General features: G+C 29.3%; 1 protein-coding gene across 1 annotated transcript in view; it reads left to right on the top strand.

Annotated features, from left to right (window-relative positions):
- The window catches only part of 5PtaseI (inositol polyphosphate-5-phosphatase A), a 161,418-nt gene that overhangs the window by 49,436 nt on the left and 93,686 nt on the right, over positions 1-18,296 (top strand). Inside the window, exons 3-6 of the mRNA XM_075354957.1 lie at positions 5,244-5,344; positions 8,716-8,803; positions 11,547-11,610; positions 16,453-16,556. Coding sequence (XP_075211072.1) covers positions 5,244-5,344; positions 8,716-8,803; positions 11,547-11,610; positions 16,453-16,556 — 357 coding nt within the window. The remainder of the gene's footprint in view (positions 1-5,243; positions 5,345-8,715; positions 8,804-11,546; positions 11,611-16,452; positions 16,557-18,296) is intronic.

Raw genomic sequence — 18,296 nt, 5'->3', positions numbered from 1 at the left:
ATAAAATTATTTAGTAATTAAAAATAACACTAAAGTGGTTTTGTATAGCAAATATGTACTGCAACTACCACCGATATCATCGAAAAAGTTCACCAAATAGTGCTGGACGATCAACAAATTAAGGTTGGAGAGATAGCAGAGGCTATGGGCTTTTCGAAAGAACAAATTTTTCATATATTAACTGAAGAATTGGATATTCATAAGCTATCAGCACATAGGGTGCCACGTTTGCTCACTTTGGACCAAAGACTCATTTGATTGAACATTTCCAAGGCCCTGTTGAAGCAGTTTAAGCAAAATGAGTCGGATTTTTTGCGTTGATTCATAACTGTAGATGAAACGTGGATCCACCACAACACTCTGAGACAAAACAAGTGAAAAGGGTGAATCTGTTCCAAAAAAGGCGAAAACGGTTCCATCAGCCGGGAAGTGATGGTGACTGTTGTTTGGGCTAATAATGGAATTTTGTTTATAGATTATTTTCTAAAGGTAAAACAATAACAGTACAGTATTATGCATACTACTTGACAAGCTGAAGGCAGAAATTGCAAAAAAATGAACACAATTGAAGAAGAAAGTGCTTTTCCATTAGGAAAATGCTCACACTTTGATGGTCGCCATGGGTAAAATTCACAAATTGCACCTTCAATTGGTTGACCACTCACCATATTCACCAGATCTGGCTTCAAGCAACATTTTCTTATTTCCTAACCTTAAAGTTTCACTTGGAGGAAAGAGATTTTCATTGGATGAGAAGGTTATCTCATACGTAAACACCTATTTTCCGAAAAAAGATGCCAGCTACTATTTAGAAGGGTTAAAGAGGTTAGAGCATTGCTCTAACCTCTAAAAGTGTATCGACTTAAAAGGAGACTTTGTTGAAAAATAAAATTATATTTGAAAGAAGTTTTTCTGTGTTAGGCTCAAAACTTTTCAGACAATCAAATGTACATACAAATAAATATATCTAGAAATATGACATATAGGCATTCATATATACTAATAATAATGATGTTAAAAAATTAATGAAGAAATTGAATATATAAAAAAAATATTACTAATATAAATGGATGTAATAAAAGATTCATTGATAAATCAGTTATTAAGTATTCAAATAATAAAAATATATCAGAAAAAAACCGTATTAATAAATAACAATAATCATTGAAAATTATTATAAATAATGATAACACTGATAGACAAAAAAAATTTTTTAATGTTTCTATAAGTGTGATTCAATTTCTTGAATTGCTTTTTGGCGTACATTACTGATGTGTAAATACAATTTTTTTATAATCCTTAGTTTTAAGTAAATTACGCTTTAAAAAAATTAAGGGAAAATATAATTAAAATTTGTAAAATTTATAATTTCGCATGGACATACCTGTGTTAGAATGATTTCACTGATAATTTTCTTTTGTAAATAGCCTTTCTGTCTGATTCTTTCATTTTTCTTTCACTTACATTCGGAAGTTTCTGCCTGATGTACAAAAATCCAGGACTATCCTTCTTCATTGCTTTTACAAAATTTTTTATTATTCCTAGTTTGATATGGTGAGGGGGTAAAAACACTTTTTTGGGTTCAACTAAGGTTTCATGAATAATATTTTTCCCATTTGGAGTTAAGTTGTCTTTTTCTTCCACTCTTTAATAACATAACATTTATCTTTAGCTCAGCTGTCCCATTTGCAAAGAAAATACATCTACTTAGGACAGCCTAACTGTTGCTTAACAAAATAGCTATAATTTTCAAATCGCCACATAAGTTCCTGCTATGTTTTTTATAATGTATTTTTTCAAAAACGTCTTTTATCACATCGTATGTCTCTTTCAAATTAATACCATAAGCGTTTGGTATCAAAGGATATTTGTTACCATTGAGTAGTAAAACCACTTTTAAACTATACGTGGACGTATCTATGAAAAGACACCAGTCCTCAGATTTATGAACTTGTCCTAAGTGCAACATAAGCTAATCAATATTTGTGCAATTTGTGAAAATAAACCAAATTATTTTCATCAATAAAGTAGTGAGAAAGTTCTTTTTGTCAGCTTTGGAAGCCTGAAATTTTTGTATTTTTTTGAAGTAAATTCCAACCTTGCAGTCTTGATCCTAACAGTTCATCTTGATTTTGTGATAAATTTAAATCCGTAAACAAGTTATTTAATTCATCTTGTGATATAAGATGTGGCTTATTGGAAGATAATTGAAAATGAAAATCATTGTTATCTTCTTCAGTACTGCCTGATTCTTCATCGCTGCTTTCAAAACATAGATTCACAGGTGGCTTAGGAACTGGAATAATTTCACTGTGAAGTACAGGCCTGATTGCAGATTGCAGATTGGAATGAAGGATATTTTACAGTATGTTTAGATTTTTTAGAAATTCCAGAGATACTTTTTAAACAAAAGTAGCGATCGGTTACATGATCATTTGGTTCACACCAATCCATAGGTACACCAAATGGCAAAGCCTGTGTACCTTTCAATCATCCTCTTAAATATATAGAACAATTAGTACATAATATATGAGGGACCCACGTCTTATCCTGATCACCTATTTTACACTGAAAGTACAAATAATATGTTTTTTTTAATTAAAGGTGTAATGTTTTTTCTATTTGATCTTACAGTACTCACCACATATATAGCAAAAGGCAACCACATCATTTACACAATTACGAGGCATTATGACACTTCACTATTAATAAACTTAAGACATCAATAAGACTGAACAAAATTAATTCATTCCTAAATCCTGTGCTTAATACAAACAACACAGCTGTGTTTTCAGCTACATGTTTTGACCTGCACAGACACGATTAATCTTGTCCATGAAGGCTCACTCTTCAGTATTAGATATGATGTCATAATATGTGACTATGATATGATTTAATTCTTTGTCTAGTATTGTTTATTTATAGCTTACAAATTACGTTAACAAAGTTAAACAATAAAACATGAGCTAACAAAGTACAGTATAGGAGTTAAAATGCTAACTATATGTTGAAAAATGAAAAAAAATCCTTTAATAAAAATTAAAAAATTTTCCAAAAATGCTGGGTGACAGAAAAATTCTGAGTTGATGCGTTTTCAGCATAAAAAAACAGATTAAAATCATGTATCGCATGTTAGGAAACTAAAACTATATTTATCATTTAATATTTCACATAATAAATATATTACTTATAAATATCATAACAATACTACAAATATCTCTGGAATATATAATACTATGATATATTTAATAGAAAACAATATAAAATTCCATATATATGGTAATAAAATATATTTTACAAAAAATATCAGTTATTAACGAACTTTGTGGAATCTATAAAGTAATTGTTACAATTATGATGACTGATGATATATATATATACGAGGTGCGACAATAAAGTAATGAGGCTGATGTGAAAAAATGTTGCTTACCGTTTTAGTCATGTTTAGTGTTGTCTCCTTTAAAGTAGTTCCCCTCTGATTGCACACACTTATTCCAGCGCTTCTGCCATTAATAGTAACATTTCTGGAACTCATCTTCTGTAATATCCTCCAAGACCCTCGTCACAGCTTTTTGGACATCTTGTGTTGTTTGAAAATGGTGTCCCTTGACCGCCATTTTGACTCTTGGAAATAGGAAAAAATCGCATGGAGCGATATCTGGTGAATAAGGTGGCTATGGTAGTACTGAAATTTGTTTTGAGGTTAAAAATTGCTGCACTGACAGAGCAGTATGGGATGGCGCATTATCGTGATGCAGAATCCAATTATCAGCAATGTTGGCACGGACACGAAGAACTCGTTTACGAAGTCTTTCTAAAATTTCTTTGTAGAAATATCGGTTAACTGTTTTTCCTGGATGCACCCACTCTTTATGAACAATTCCCTTGAAATCGAAGAAGCACACAAGCATGCATTTTATTTTTGATTTTGACATGCGAGCTTATTTTGGTCTGGGTGATCACTTTGAGCACCATTGCGAACTTTGGCGTTTTGTCTCTGGATCGTATTGAAAAAACCAACCTTCATCACCAGTGATAACACGGCTCAACAAATCTGGATTGATTTCCGTTTGCTCTAACAGATCAGCTGCCACATTTTTCCGTGTTTCTCGCTGTTGTTGTGTGAGATTTTTGGGGACCATTTTTGCACAAATCTTTCTCATACCAAGATCTTCAGTTAATATTAGATCGTTTCTCAATTGATGTTGAGTTCTTCTGCAATCATTTTCACAGATAATCTTCGATCAGATCGTACGATTTCACGCACCCTGGTCAAGTTGACATCTGTCCGTGAGGTTGATGGTCGTCCACTGTGGTCTTCATCTTCAACATTCGTTCTGCCTTCACTAAAAATTTTATGCCACCAAAAAACTTGAGCTCTTGACATAACCTCCTCTCCAAAAGCCTTCTGAAGCTTACCATAAGTTGTCGTTGTGTTTTCACCCGATTTAACGCAAAAAGAAATGGCATACCGTTGCGCAATATTTTGCGATTTCATTTCTGTGACGAGAGACACAAACACGTGTTCACTTATTACAGCACAACTCACGACTGAGCAGTTGCATTAATGTGCCGCTTGGACTAGAAGTAGCTTATAGACCAAGGTCAAAGATGGTGTGCCTACACAAGCTGCAGGGTTGCCACATCTTACAAAGAAAAATCAGTCTCATTACTTTATTGTCGCACCTCATTGATATAGAGGAAAAACCACCAGGTCATTCACAAAAACATTTTCAAAGCATTACAATTATAAAAAAAGAAATATTTTTTCAAGTGTTACTGAACATCTATTGAAAAATAAACTTAAAATTACAGTAATAATAATAATAAAGAAATTTATATATTATAGAAATATTATATTAGTAAATATGATAATAAATGCAGACTTATTAATAATAAACAAATTGAATATGATAACACAATGTTTAAATTGGTAGACCTAACATAACAATTGAACATTTTCATAAATACTATTCACATTATCTTACCATGGTTTATAAAATATGTTTTAACTATGACATTAGTATCTATCTACTTATGATTTATTTTTTTTTTAATTTTAATTTATAAAATTTGTCTGCTGTTGGAGGAGTAAAACTCTGAAAGCCGTACAGATAGGTTGGTGTTCTTACTTTTTATTTGAACTGTATGTAGTGGATTTAAATAATTGTTTTTAATTATATATATGTATATAGTTTTTTTTACTATAAATTAATGATTTAAAAACAATTTTTTTTTTTCAGACTGTATCAAGACTTGATCCAAAGTTTTTAGCTCTGCACTGTCAAGAAGTGGGTGGAAAAAACTATGAGCAGAGCATGAAACATGTAGAGTATTTTGTCAGGTATGAAATTTCTTAAAATTCTGACTGTCTGTAACCGGCTAGTGTAACTATATAATCTTTCAGCCACTGATCTGATCATGAAAACCATTGATGTTAGCCTAAGTACCTTTTATATAGTTGTTTATTTGTCCCCATATTCAGTACTTTATATACACAATCATTATTACTACAGTACATTTGTCCATATTCAGAAAAAAATGATAACTAGTCTTATTGTTCTAAATGTTAGTAACTTGCTAGAAACAACATTGATACTTATGTCTGCAACAGTTCAAAGCTGTTTTGATCCTGTTTGCATTCTCTTTGATTTTAGGAATTGAATAACATGGAATAATGGAAGCTACTCTTTCTGAAAGTTTTAATCTCATGTCAATTGTATCAAATGTTATAACTTCTCAAAGTGTGTATTTTTTTCAATAAGAGTGTTGGATCATATATCTGTGATATTAACAGGTAGAAGCATGACAATATTGTGACTTAATAACACAAGGTTGCCAGTAAAAATCAATAGTTACTGAATTCAATACTGAATAGTAGATTACACATATTTACCTACTGTCACTGTGAATGCATCCACTGCTAGCTTATTTAGATGCTTACTTGGGAATTGATATGTTGGTGATGTTAAATGTTTTTTTTTTTTTTTTCAGTCATTTGAATGGTTTGGTGTAGCTCTCCCAGATTTTCTATCTAGTGCTAGTTATTTCATTTCGGTATACCCCCTACATCCTACATCCCTAACAATTTGTTTTACATATTCCAAATGTTGCCTGCTTGCACAATTTTTTTTCCTGCTACCTGTTCCTCTAATATTAAAGCGACTATTCCAGAATGCCTTAATATGTGGCCTGTCTGCGAGTTCTTTTAACTATATTTTTGCAAATGCTTCATTCTTCATCGATTTGCACAACACCTCTTCATTTGTCACTTTATTCAACAATCTGATTTTTAACATTCTCCTATAGCACATTTCAAAAGCTTCTAATCTTTTCTTCTCAGGGACTCCGATCGTCCAAGTTTCACTTTCATATAAAGCGATGCTCCAGACATACACTTTCAAAAATCTTTTCCTGACATTTAAATTAATTTTTGTTGTGAACAAATTATACTTCTGACTGAAGGCTCGTTTCGCTTGTGCTATTTTGCATCTTTTATCTCTCCTGCTTCGTCCATCCTTAGTAATTCTACTTCCCAAATAACAAAATTCTTCTACCTCCATAATCTTTTCTCTTCCTATTTTCACATTCAGTGGTCCATCTTTGTTATTTCTACTACATTTCATTACTTTCATTTTGTTCTTGTTTATTTTCATGCAGTAGTTCTTGCATAGGACTTCATCCATGCCATTCATTGTTCCTTCTAAATCCTTTTTACTCTGCTAGAATTACTATATCATCAGCAAATCGTAGCATCTTTATCTTTTCACCTTGCACTGTTACCCAAGATCTAAATTGTTCTTTAACATCATTAACTGCTAGTTCTATGTAAAGATTAAAATGTAACGGAGATAGGGAACATCCTTGTCAGACTCCCTTTCTTATTTTGGCTTCTTTCTTATGTTCTTCAATTATAATTCTTGCTGTTTGGTTCCTGTAGATGTTAGCAGTCGTTCTTCTATCTCTGTATTTGAACCCTAATTTTGTTAAAATGCTGAACATTTTATTCCAGTCTACATTATTGAATGCCTTTTCTATGTCTATAAATGCCAAGTATGTTGGTTTGTTTTTCTTTAATCTGAGGCCTAAAATTGCTTCCCTTGTTCCTATACTTTTTCTGAAACCAAATTGGTCTTCTCCTAACACTTCTGCTCCCTTCTCAATTCTTCTGTACAGAATTCTAGTTAAGATTTTTATGCAGGACTAGTTAAGCTAATTGTTCTGTATTCTTCACATTTATCTGCTCCTGCTTTCTTTGGTATCATGACTATAACACTCTTTTTGAAGTCTGATGGAACTTCCCCTTTTTCATAAATATTATACACCAGTTTGTATAATCTATAATCACTTTCTCACCTCCACTGTGCAGTAATTCTACAGGTATTCCATCTATTCCAGGAGCCTTTCTGCCATTCAAATCGTTTATGCTCTCTTAAATTCACATCTCAGTATTGTTTCTCCCCTTTCATCCTCTTTGACTTCCTCTTCTTCCTCTATAACACCATTTTCTAATTCATTTCCTCCATATAACTCTTCAATATATTCCACCCACACGCCTATATCGACTTTGCCTTTTGTATTATAAATCGGTGTACCATCTTTATTTAATACATTATTAGATTTTAATATAAGTACCACAAAATTTTCCTTACCTTTCCTTTGTGCTCCGTCTATTTTACCAATGTTCATTTATCTTTCCACTTCTGAACACTTTTCTTTAATCCACTCTTCTTTTGCTTGTTTACATTTCCTGTTTATAGTATTTCTTAATTGTCGATAGATCCTTTTACTTTCTTCATCACTAGCATTCTTATATTCTCTGCGTTCATCCATCAACTGCAGTATATCGTCTGAAATCCAAGGTTTTTACCAGTTCTCTTTGTTCCGCCTAAGTTCGCTTCTGCTGATTTAAGAATTTCCTTTTTAACATTCTCCCATTCTTCTTCTATATTTTCTACCTTATCTTTTTTACTCAGACCTCTTGCGATGTCCTCCTCAAAAATCTTCTTTACCTCCTCTTCTTCAAGCTTCTCTAAATTCCACCGATTCATCTGACACCTTTTCTTCAGGTTTTTAAACCCCATCTCAGTGATGTTGATATGGCCATTTAAGTCGTCCTGAACTATGCCCTTAACTACTGAAAGAGCTGCTGCCCTCTTTCGGGAATCATTCCTTAGTCTGGCTCTCAACAAATACCTCTCCGATACGATTGCATCTTTGGTCCAGCCCTGTTTTCATTGTGAATCTGTTTATTTATAGCTGATTTATTGTTTTTATTGATTGCATCTCATCCATGTTTTGTTGTGCATTTGCTTATCTTATTATTGTTGCATCAGGTCATCGATTATCTTCCTTTTATTGTTTTGAATTGGGGAAATCTATTGCTAATTTGTTGATAACTTTGTTAAGATTATATTACTGTTATAACCTTATTGTCATTACATCTTGTTATAGGCCTATAGTTGTTACTTATTGTTGTTAGCATTTTATTACTGTTATGTTATTTTGTTATTGATACTTTTTATATACTTAGATTGAGCCGATGATCAGCCTGTTATTATTTATTGTATCTGTTGTTCTAAATAAGTAATTGTTAGTGGTTTTTTGTTTTTAATCCATCTTGGACCTCACTTTTTTTATAGTTTTAATTAAATTTTGTCTTACAACTTATGTTTATTATTGTGGTTGATTTAAAAATATTTTTTTCTTGAACAGGCTCTTGATGACAAGTGAAGAACTGAGATTATTTGATAAAGTGCGGATTTTCCTGGATGAAGATCATTCATCAGCTGAAAGTTTTACTGTAAGTTATTTACATGATGTAATTTATTTCACAAATTCTATTAAATCCAATAAAATATATAACTCATGATTATTGTTATAAAATGCATCATTACTAAATCCAGATAATTAGTAAAGATCTGAAAACTACAGGATACTGTAATTTTAATGGTGTGTAATCCATTTCACTTATTTGGTGGTGATGTAAACAAAACATTTCATAGTAAGTTCAATTAGTAAATTCACTCATACCTTCTGTTAGTAATAGAATTTGTGTATATTGTCTCTCATTGTGACCAGCTATCATCAGCAGTAATAACATAAAAAAAGAAAACATTTATTTCATATTATTTAGTGGTAGTTGATAGACAGTAGATTTTACATTGCAAGTTTATCTGTGTATGTATGTATTTCTTATACATAATGTTCATTTATTTTTATTTTTAATGCATAAAGGTTAACATTTTTCAGTTTAGTTAAGTTGGTTTCTTGTTTGTCACAGTCTAAAAATATTGTGTTTCTTGCTTTTTGTTTCATTCAAGGTCAAAAGTAAGTTTTCTTTTAATTAGTTGTGTGAAATGTTTTTGTGTTATACAGTATAATTTTATTGTGGTTAACCATGTATTCATAATCTATTTTGATAAATAGCTGATAAAATTAGCAATTAAAATATGGAATTCATTGTATAACAAGCAAGGAGAGAAGTTAAAAAGTGCTAACAGCATTATCATAACAAATAGACATTTTAGTTTAAGAAGAAATAATCCTCATATTGTCTCAAATAAATTTGTGAATATGATAAATAGCACATGGATTAAAGCTAATATTTTAACTGTTTAAGAATTTAAGTTAAATAATTTGTCTTATTAACAAGAAAAATTGTTATATAAAATTAGTCATTCAATTAGAAAATCTATTTAAAGAACATCCAGTACTTTTATAAATTTTTAATTGTATAAAGGAAAAATATTTATTTACCATATCCTTTGTAGATACAGCAATTATAAAATGGGGAAAGTTTAGGTCCACGTGTACGTAAGCGGTGCATAAAATGTTTTTCTTTTAAGGGGCTACAAACAAATGTATGAAAAGAGATAAGGGCAGCAGCTGCTACAAAACACTGATTTCCATTAGAAATCACGAGGAAGATATTATAAATAATATTGTATTTTCAAAGTGGTTTATAAAAATTTTAAGTTGAAAATAATTCTTATTGATAATGTTCCATATCATAGTTTTAATTCTGAAAGAATTACAGACTTATTAAATCATTTGTTGGAAAAAGTATAGTCAATATGAAATAATTTTTAAAAACAGGTGTTACATGGGATGTGAAAAATATGCAGATTAGTTAATTTTTTATAGTATTATTGTCATCTTTGAGAATCCTTTGAATCATGTAAAGCCAATCCAAATCCAAATACGGTAATTTATCCAATTTATAAATGTTTTTAAAAAAATTTTGAAACTAGTATACAAACCTAATAACCATATCTTAACTATTTAAAAAACAAAAAAATAAAGTAAACAATTTGTGCGGGATTTACAAAAATTAAACGTAATGATTGTAATGTTTGTTATTTATGTAGGAAAAACAAATAGACTGTTAAAATTAGATTTCTTGAACATTGTAGAAATTACAAAATTAATAAACAATGAAATGTTATTCCCACTATTAACACAAACTTAGAAGTGTTAGAAATGAATGAAAATTACATAAAATTAAATATCTTAGAAAAATATTACATATACAATTCATAACAAAATTTCAGTTTGATAAACCATCAGACAGTGTTTGAAGAAGACAGTCTTATAAAAACTGGAAGAGATAGCTCCTGTATAATAAATTAATATGCAATTTTCATTATTTTAGTATTTTAAACTTTTAATATGCAGTTTAATTAAATATTTCAATCATTATTGAGGACGCAGGATCCCACAAAAGTACTTTCATAGTAAAATTAAGGTAATTTATGTCTTATCCCAATATTCTGTACTAGATGTTTATATATTAATGGAATTTAAAAAAATATATATATATAAATATTGTTATTTAAGATTATCAATAATAGTATCTATCTCAATTTATTTTGGATCTAGTAATTTTTTGACTCCTGGGGTTGTGACACGATTGAAACAATTTTTGTAGCAGAAGTTGTTATAGACTGTATATACTAACTAGAACATATGAATTATATATGATAGAATAGTGATTATATCGAAGCTGTAAATTAAAAGTGTAAAGGTTACTTCCTTTTATGAAATAGGTAGGAGTTTTGGAAGTCTTAGCTATATCTTCAGTTCTTTATTCTATAAATATGTTATGCATAATTTTAAATAATATACAGTGTGATGAAAATATTAGAAAAGCTGTTTTTACTTTATAAAAGTTAAATAATATATTATCTAATTCACAAAATATGAAACAAGAAGGGAAGATGTTATACAGTAACATAAAATAGGGTTATGTGAATAATTGGACATTGTATAGAAGACTGAAGTGTAAAACCTTTTGTTACGGCTATGTTAAAAATTGAAGTAGAGAAACAATCTGAAGCGATTAGTTTTAGGAAATTGTTAACTTATACAAGTATTGTACTCTGAAAATGTTTTATATTCTTGTAAAATTTCAAAAACTTCCTTTTACTAGATAGCATTTGTATTACTTCATTGTACCTGTTAAGTTACATTTAGAATTACCTAATAACAAAATTGTATTTTGATGAGTATATCAAAATTAATGACAAATGAAATTTTAATTTCAGGCATTAGGAAATTTCTACTTTATCCATGAATCTATAACAGATGTACTTATATGGGATTTTAAAGGTATGTAATTATTTATCTGTCTAAAATTACTATTATTCAAGTTCTGTGTTTTGGTTTATATCATGTGGTATTTGAGCTAACAAACTATTAATTAGATTTTAAATATGAATAACTTGTATTTATAGTTACTGTTAGTTATATGAAATCTTTGATTACCTGTTTTACTACAGTATATTTGACATCTATGTATTTATAATTATAACTGCATTCTGTTCTGATCTTTCTTTTTGGTCTCTTTCTTGAATGTTTTTATCCTGTTAAAATCATAAAGTAGTATCTTTATGATTCATTTTGATGATAAAATTCTTAATATATTTACTTGCTTGTGGGAGTTGTCGTGAAAGAAAATAATAAAATGGAAAGAAAATCTTCCAAAATAGAAAGAATGAATGTTGAATATTACAACATATTTTTTCACAAGAAAAAGGTTTATTGAATTTGAATATATTACTTAAAGTTGAGAAATTGACTATCATTTGAATGTAATTTTGAGAAAGTGGATTAACAGTATATAAGTGAAATTTAAAAAAAAATAATTAATTATCATTGTGAATTAAAGAAATTTTTATGAATATCTTTAAAGATCTGAAATTTAAAAAATATAGATGTGATACAATTTTTTTCTTTAATGTTCTTCAAAGAAAAATTGTATTGACGCATGTTCTTGGTTCAACAAGGTAATTGAGAGATAGCAGACAAAATAATTTCTTCAAAATACAATTTATTACTCTTAGATGACTTACACTGGATAGCAATTCAAATTAAATATAAGATTATTGTAATAACAATACAATTATAAATACCAAAATACAATTTTAAAATACGATTTAATACACGCTTTTTAATAAGTAATTGAAACTAGTATTGAGTTAACAATAATATAACAATCAAAAAATGTACAATTCACTTTCTGCAAGTGTTATAAACCGTTACTGTTTACAAAAAAAACTACCTAAATTTTTTGAATTAATAGAATAATGCCCCTTTCATTCCTGTTCACAAATTACTTGCCAAATAGCTTCTTGTTTTGCACAACCACTGTCCAAAATGGAATACTTATGATCCACTCTTTGTTACCAAGCTCTTACAGTGATTGCTTTTATCGCACACTGTACTGAAATCTAACTTGAAAAACATTGTTCTCAGCTGGTCCTCAGCAGTATTTATATCTCCTGACCTGTAGTACAGTATCCTACCCATTCGTTTGATTATTCAAGGATATTAATTTTCATTGTCCACTATACTTTTCTAAAAAAAATCCCTTTGTTGTTTCTTCTAGACTCTCCTTTTTTTCTTCTTTCTGGAAGCTTCTCTACTTGTTAAAATATTTTAGTTTTATAAAATAATTATTATCTGTCTGCTCTTTGCTTTTGGTTATTTAGTATGTAGTACCAAAATTATATTTCAAACAAATAATAAAAATAACAGTTAAAGGAAATGTTAAATTTCTAATATCCTAGACACCTGATGTAAGCTGTATTAGCATTTGTCTTTCTACCTATAGGGTTACTACACTGTTTGAGAATTTATCTTTGAGGTAAAAATTATTTAAAAGTGAAATTTGGTAGAAATTTTTACTTGTAAGAAAATCCCACTAAACAGTCTTTCACTATTTCAGACTTACCAAAATCATTCTTGGTCCGGTTTAACCAGAAGTTACCTTTGAAATCCCAGTTTACGTTTAAAGTTGCGCTGTTAGACTTATAATTTCTTTACTGAACTACTTAAGTTAATTTAAAATAAATAATCATTTCTTTATTCTCAATCTAGAATAATCTGGTTCCAAGTGCATAGTCACAAAGGAATAAATAACTTCTCCAAAGATTCCTTATCTTCTGTGATAACATGTTAGACTTTGCAGATGAAAGAAAAAACTAGCATTCGATAAAAAAAATTTTTTTACAGCTCATAAGGGAATTGTTTCTAACCTAGTTACTTTTTTCTCAAAATTATTTTAAATATTTCCACAAGCCTGAATTAGATCAGTGAATACCTGGTGGAAAGTCTGAGAACTGTCAATTAAAGTCTAAGGACTTTCCATCTGGTATGTTCCCTTTCCAAGTGAATTGTTTTGAAACAACCCCCATAATAATGATTGCCAGAGATAAGGAAGAGTACTAACTGAATATTTTTTTAAAGTTTTTTTCTTATTAATATATACTTATCAATGAATGTATAAAATTCAGCATTTATTGCTAAATCTGTGTATATATTGAAATATTAACAAAAATCATCTGTGTTTATACCAAAATGCAGAGGTTAATATAAAATTAATCAATTTATATAAAAATCTTTTCAAATCCATTGATTCATCGTCAGTTATTAAATAATTCATTAGGCAATGCATTACCATCATTACGTATATAGGCTGAAACATTCAAGTCTTTTTTTTATGTATTCTTTAATCTGCATATTTCTAAATTATTCGTTATGTCTGTTGTTTAGTTTTATTTTTGTTTGCTCGTATATGTTCTAAAAATCATAATTTAAAGGATGTATTTATTACTTTTGTAAAAATATTTGCTTGTAATCATTGCAATTTATTCTTCAAATGCAACTAAGTTAAATATATCTAGAAATGTAATTTTACTTAAATATTTAATCTATATAAAAAAAAAATATTTGTTTAAAAAAAATGCTTTAGAAGGAAATATGAATTTAATACTTCATTTTTAAAAATTCTTTAAAATTTATAATAAAGAAATAAATTTATTTAAGTATTATAAATTTATTGACCCTTTTTTTAAAAGAATGGGCATTCAGCAGTAATAAAATAACAGAAAAAAAATTTCATATTTTACAGTTGACTTTGATACTTGAATAAATTGTAAATTAAAAACCAAAACCTATTTTGTTCAGTTCATTTTAATTTATTTTTACTGTTGATTAATAATGAATTTTTAAAATAGCAAAATCAAAAATTATAAAAATATATTTAGAATAATGCCTCAAAAAAAGATATAGCAATGAAATTAAATTTTGCTTTAAGTATTGCTATTAAGTATTGTGCTTTAAGTAAAACTAATAGTCTTGCAAAACTTTTCTGGGAGAATTTAAAAATATCTATTCAGTGATGGAGATTACTTGTAAGATGTCATATTACACATAAATTTGGAACATGTAATTCTTTTTATAATTTTTATTATTAAATGTTATGAATATTAATGTATTTTTCAAAAAATATAACTTTTTAAATTTCCTGTTTCTCTGAGACACCTTTATAAATGGAAAATTAGAACCATTCATTACAGTAATTCCCATGACTGCAGACCCAGTATACTCAAAACTTGCAGGTTAAAGCCATTCACTTTCTGCTCACCTTCTGAAAAATTTCAATTTAAAAATTTGGCTCCTAAAGATAACAATATGGGGTTGAACTCGCTGAATAAATAATGCTAATTATTTGATTTTATACTAAACAAGATAGCAGAAATTATGAATGTTGATTTATTTCACTTAATATTCGTGTGATATTTAGAATAACAAATGTACATTTATGTAAAACAATTTAAAACTTAAGTGTATAAATAATTTATTGTAATGGCCCAGTCCCTTCTGTTTCATGTGATTTCTCAGTTTCACTCTCAGTTGATTCAGATTCTTCATTACTACTGTCACCATCATTCTTGAGTCAGTTGACATAATTCATTATATTTTGTAGAATGATGATCAAATTTTCCCAGAATTGATCATTTCAATCTTTTTTTCTTGCAACTTAACAGGTTTATCAGTCCATCCACTACATATCATATCCATCGAATAAATATGGGAATATCAGAAAGTATGAACTTCCTTTCTGTATTCTGAAATTCTGTTCAAATATGCGATTCATTTAAACTGTGTAAAATGTTTTTTGATAAAAAAACATTATTTACTTGGCCAGATATGCCTTGGCATATCTTTAAATTAAGGATAATGTAAAAATTATGTTAACAATTCTGAATTCAAAGAAAAAAGTACATATAGAAGACACTCGGCTATTTTTTACCAGTGTTAATTTAAATTAAGTATAGTGTTAATTAAAAAGCTGCAGGTGACAATTTTGTATATAGTAATATTTTTTCAATTTTTTTAATTTATTTAAACATATATGTAGCCTATGACACTCCCGGTAACATAAGGATTCCAACACATCTAAATTGGTTCAGCCATTGAGCTGCTACAATGGAACAAACATATGTACAACCTAAATATATTACACTCCTTTTTGGGCCTTCATATAAAAGCTGCTGTTTTTAATTTTTTACAAGTTCATAACATTTTACTGTTAAGTTTTGTTCTTTTTTATTTTTAATGATAATAGTTGATTCTCTTTTTGTTTTTTATTGACTTTATTATATCAATTTTCTCAGAATTAGATTTTCTACTAGTTTTGATAATATTATTTACAGATTTAATAGTCATTTAAAAAGTTATTGTACTTCAAACCTAAGAATAGTTTTGTTTTGTCACCAAATGTTTCTGTTTTACATTGAATATCATGGAAACTATAGTAGATACAGTCCTGGGACCTGTTTGTTTGATTTTTCAGGTCAAAAAAATAAGAAACTATCAAATTTACCCATTTATATTACCTTAAAAATTTCAGTATGATCTCATCTGAGAGCTACTGAAATCAGGACCAAATTTTTCACTAGCTGTAACTAAATAAAAAGTATTTTCAGACTTATGTCTGTATGAACTTTTTTCCATATTTTAAGCTCTAGAATCAATTCCTAATTATCTCCCTTTCCACCCGAATCACTGTATATTTTATCCTGCTATTGCATTAATCATTGTAGAAATATATGGTTACAGTAGAAGAGATTTATGTTTTTATTATTATAAAATATTTATTTTTAGAATTAAACTTCCATGCAGTTGAAGGAAAAGAAGTCCATTCAGGAAACATTGAAGACATCACTACAAAAGAAAAATCAAAATTTCCTCAGGATTTTTTCCCAGAGGTTAGTTTTCAGTTTAGATTTAGCTATAAAAGTTAATTGTAACTTACAGGTATCTTGATAACCAGCTTTATTTTTGTTAAACCTTATTGAATTTTTCTTGTCTTTGATTGTTTAAAAGAACCATGGGTTAAAATATTTATTGATAGGATAACATACCACGTGATTAGAGAGAGTCATTGAAATAGCAATTACATGTAAAGAAATATTAAGATAACAATCTTGAAGAATTTGAAAAGCTGTAAAAAATATTTCAAATAATATCTAAGCATATGAATAATACTAGGTACAATGAAAAATGACTTAAACATAAATAAACACTTTAATATGTACTGTAATATTTTTTCTTTGTAATACGAGGTGTGTGAGAAAAGTAATGAGATTGGTAATGCTGTGTCTACCAGTCTGTGCTAGACCAGTTTGTTCATCCCTTCCACATGCTCAGTACGAGTTTCAACTCCGTTCAGCCAACACATTATTTTTGACAGTGTCATCAGTGAAGTTGTGTGTTACAAAAATGGAGCATCAGAATTTAGAGCAACGTTGTGCAATCAAGTTTTGTGTTAAACTTGGGGAATCCGCGAGTGTGACCTTTGAAAAGTTGAAACAGGCCTACGGGGAACATTGCTTATTGAGAGCACAAGTTTTCCGCTGGCATAAATCATTTTTGGAAGGCCGAGAACATGTTGAAGATCAACCTCGCTCAGGGAGACCTTCAACTTCAAAATCTAACGAAAACATTGAGCGTGTGAGGGTTCTTGTGAGATCAGACCGTCGTTTAACAATAAGGATGATGAGTGAACAGTTAAATTTAAACGCTTTCACCGTACATCAAATTTTGACAGACGATTTGGAGATGCGAAAGGTTTGTGCAAAATTGATGCTGCAAAGACTCACAACGGAACAGAAGGACAATCAAAGAAGCGTGTGCATTGATTTTCTTGAGAGGATTGACAAGAATGGACTCAATCGTGTGATCACAGGTGATGAATGCTCGATATTTGAGTACGATCCTGAAACAAAGTGTTGTTTGAAACAATTTTGTTATTACTTTATCATTTAAAAACAAATTAAAAATATTTAAATTTTTTAATCTTTTGATCCCATTGGCAAGTCGACCAATTTGCTACTGATACTGATTTCTATCTCTCTCACTCTAAACAACTTCTATTTTAAGCCATTTCACATGGTAAAAATAATTAATTTTACATCACATAATTCATATTTCCTTTTCTACATTGGCATTCTGCATCACATTTCCTCTACAGTTCTTTTATTATTCCATCATTTTATAGTCTTCCTAAGAATGAATTAATTTTACTCTTTTCTTTTCCTGTTTAGCCTCCGGAAATTACCATTCAGGTATTACTTAAGAGGATGATATGTATGAGTGCAAATGAAGTGTAGTCTTGTACAGTCTCAGTTTGACCATTCCTGAGATGTGTGGTTAATTAAAACCCAACCACCAAAGAGCACCGGTATCCACTAACTATTGTTCAGATACATATAAAAGTAACTGCCTTTACTAGGACTTGAATGCTGGAACTGTCGACTTCCAAATCAGCTGATTTGGGAAGACCTGTTCACCACTAGACCAATATATTTTAATCTACTTCGTAAACCTAAAATTTTATTATCTTTCCTTTTCTAATAACATGCCTGGCTGTCAATGTTTTATCCTCCCAACTTTCCATTAGTCTATCCATTCTAGGTATTTTTGTACTACCTTATCATTCAACCTAT

This window comes from Lycorma delicatula, chromosome 1 (assembly GCF_047948215.1).
Source record: "Lycorma delicatula isolate Av1 chromosome 1, ASM4794821v1, whole genome shotgun sequence".
In the NCBI taxonomy this organism is placed as follows: Eukaryota; Metazoa; Arthropoda; class Insecta; order Hemiptera; family Fulgoridae; genus Lycorma; species Lycorma delicatula.
Note: the sequence above shows the minus strand (reverse complement) of the source record. Positions and strands in the feature narration are given on the sequence as shown.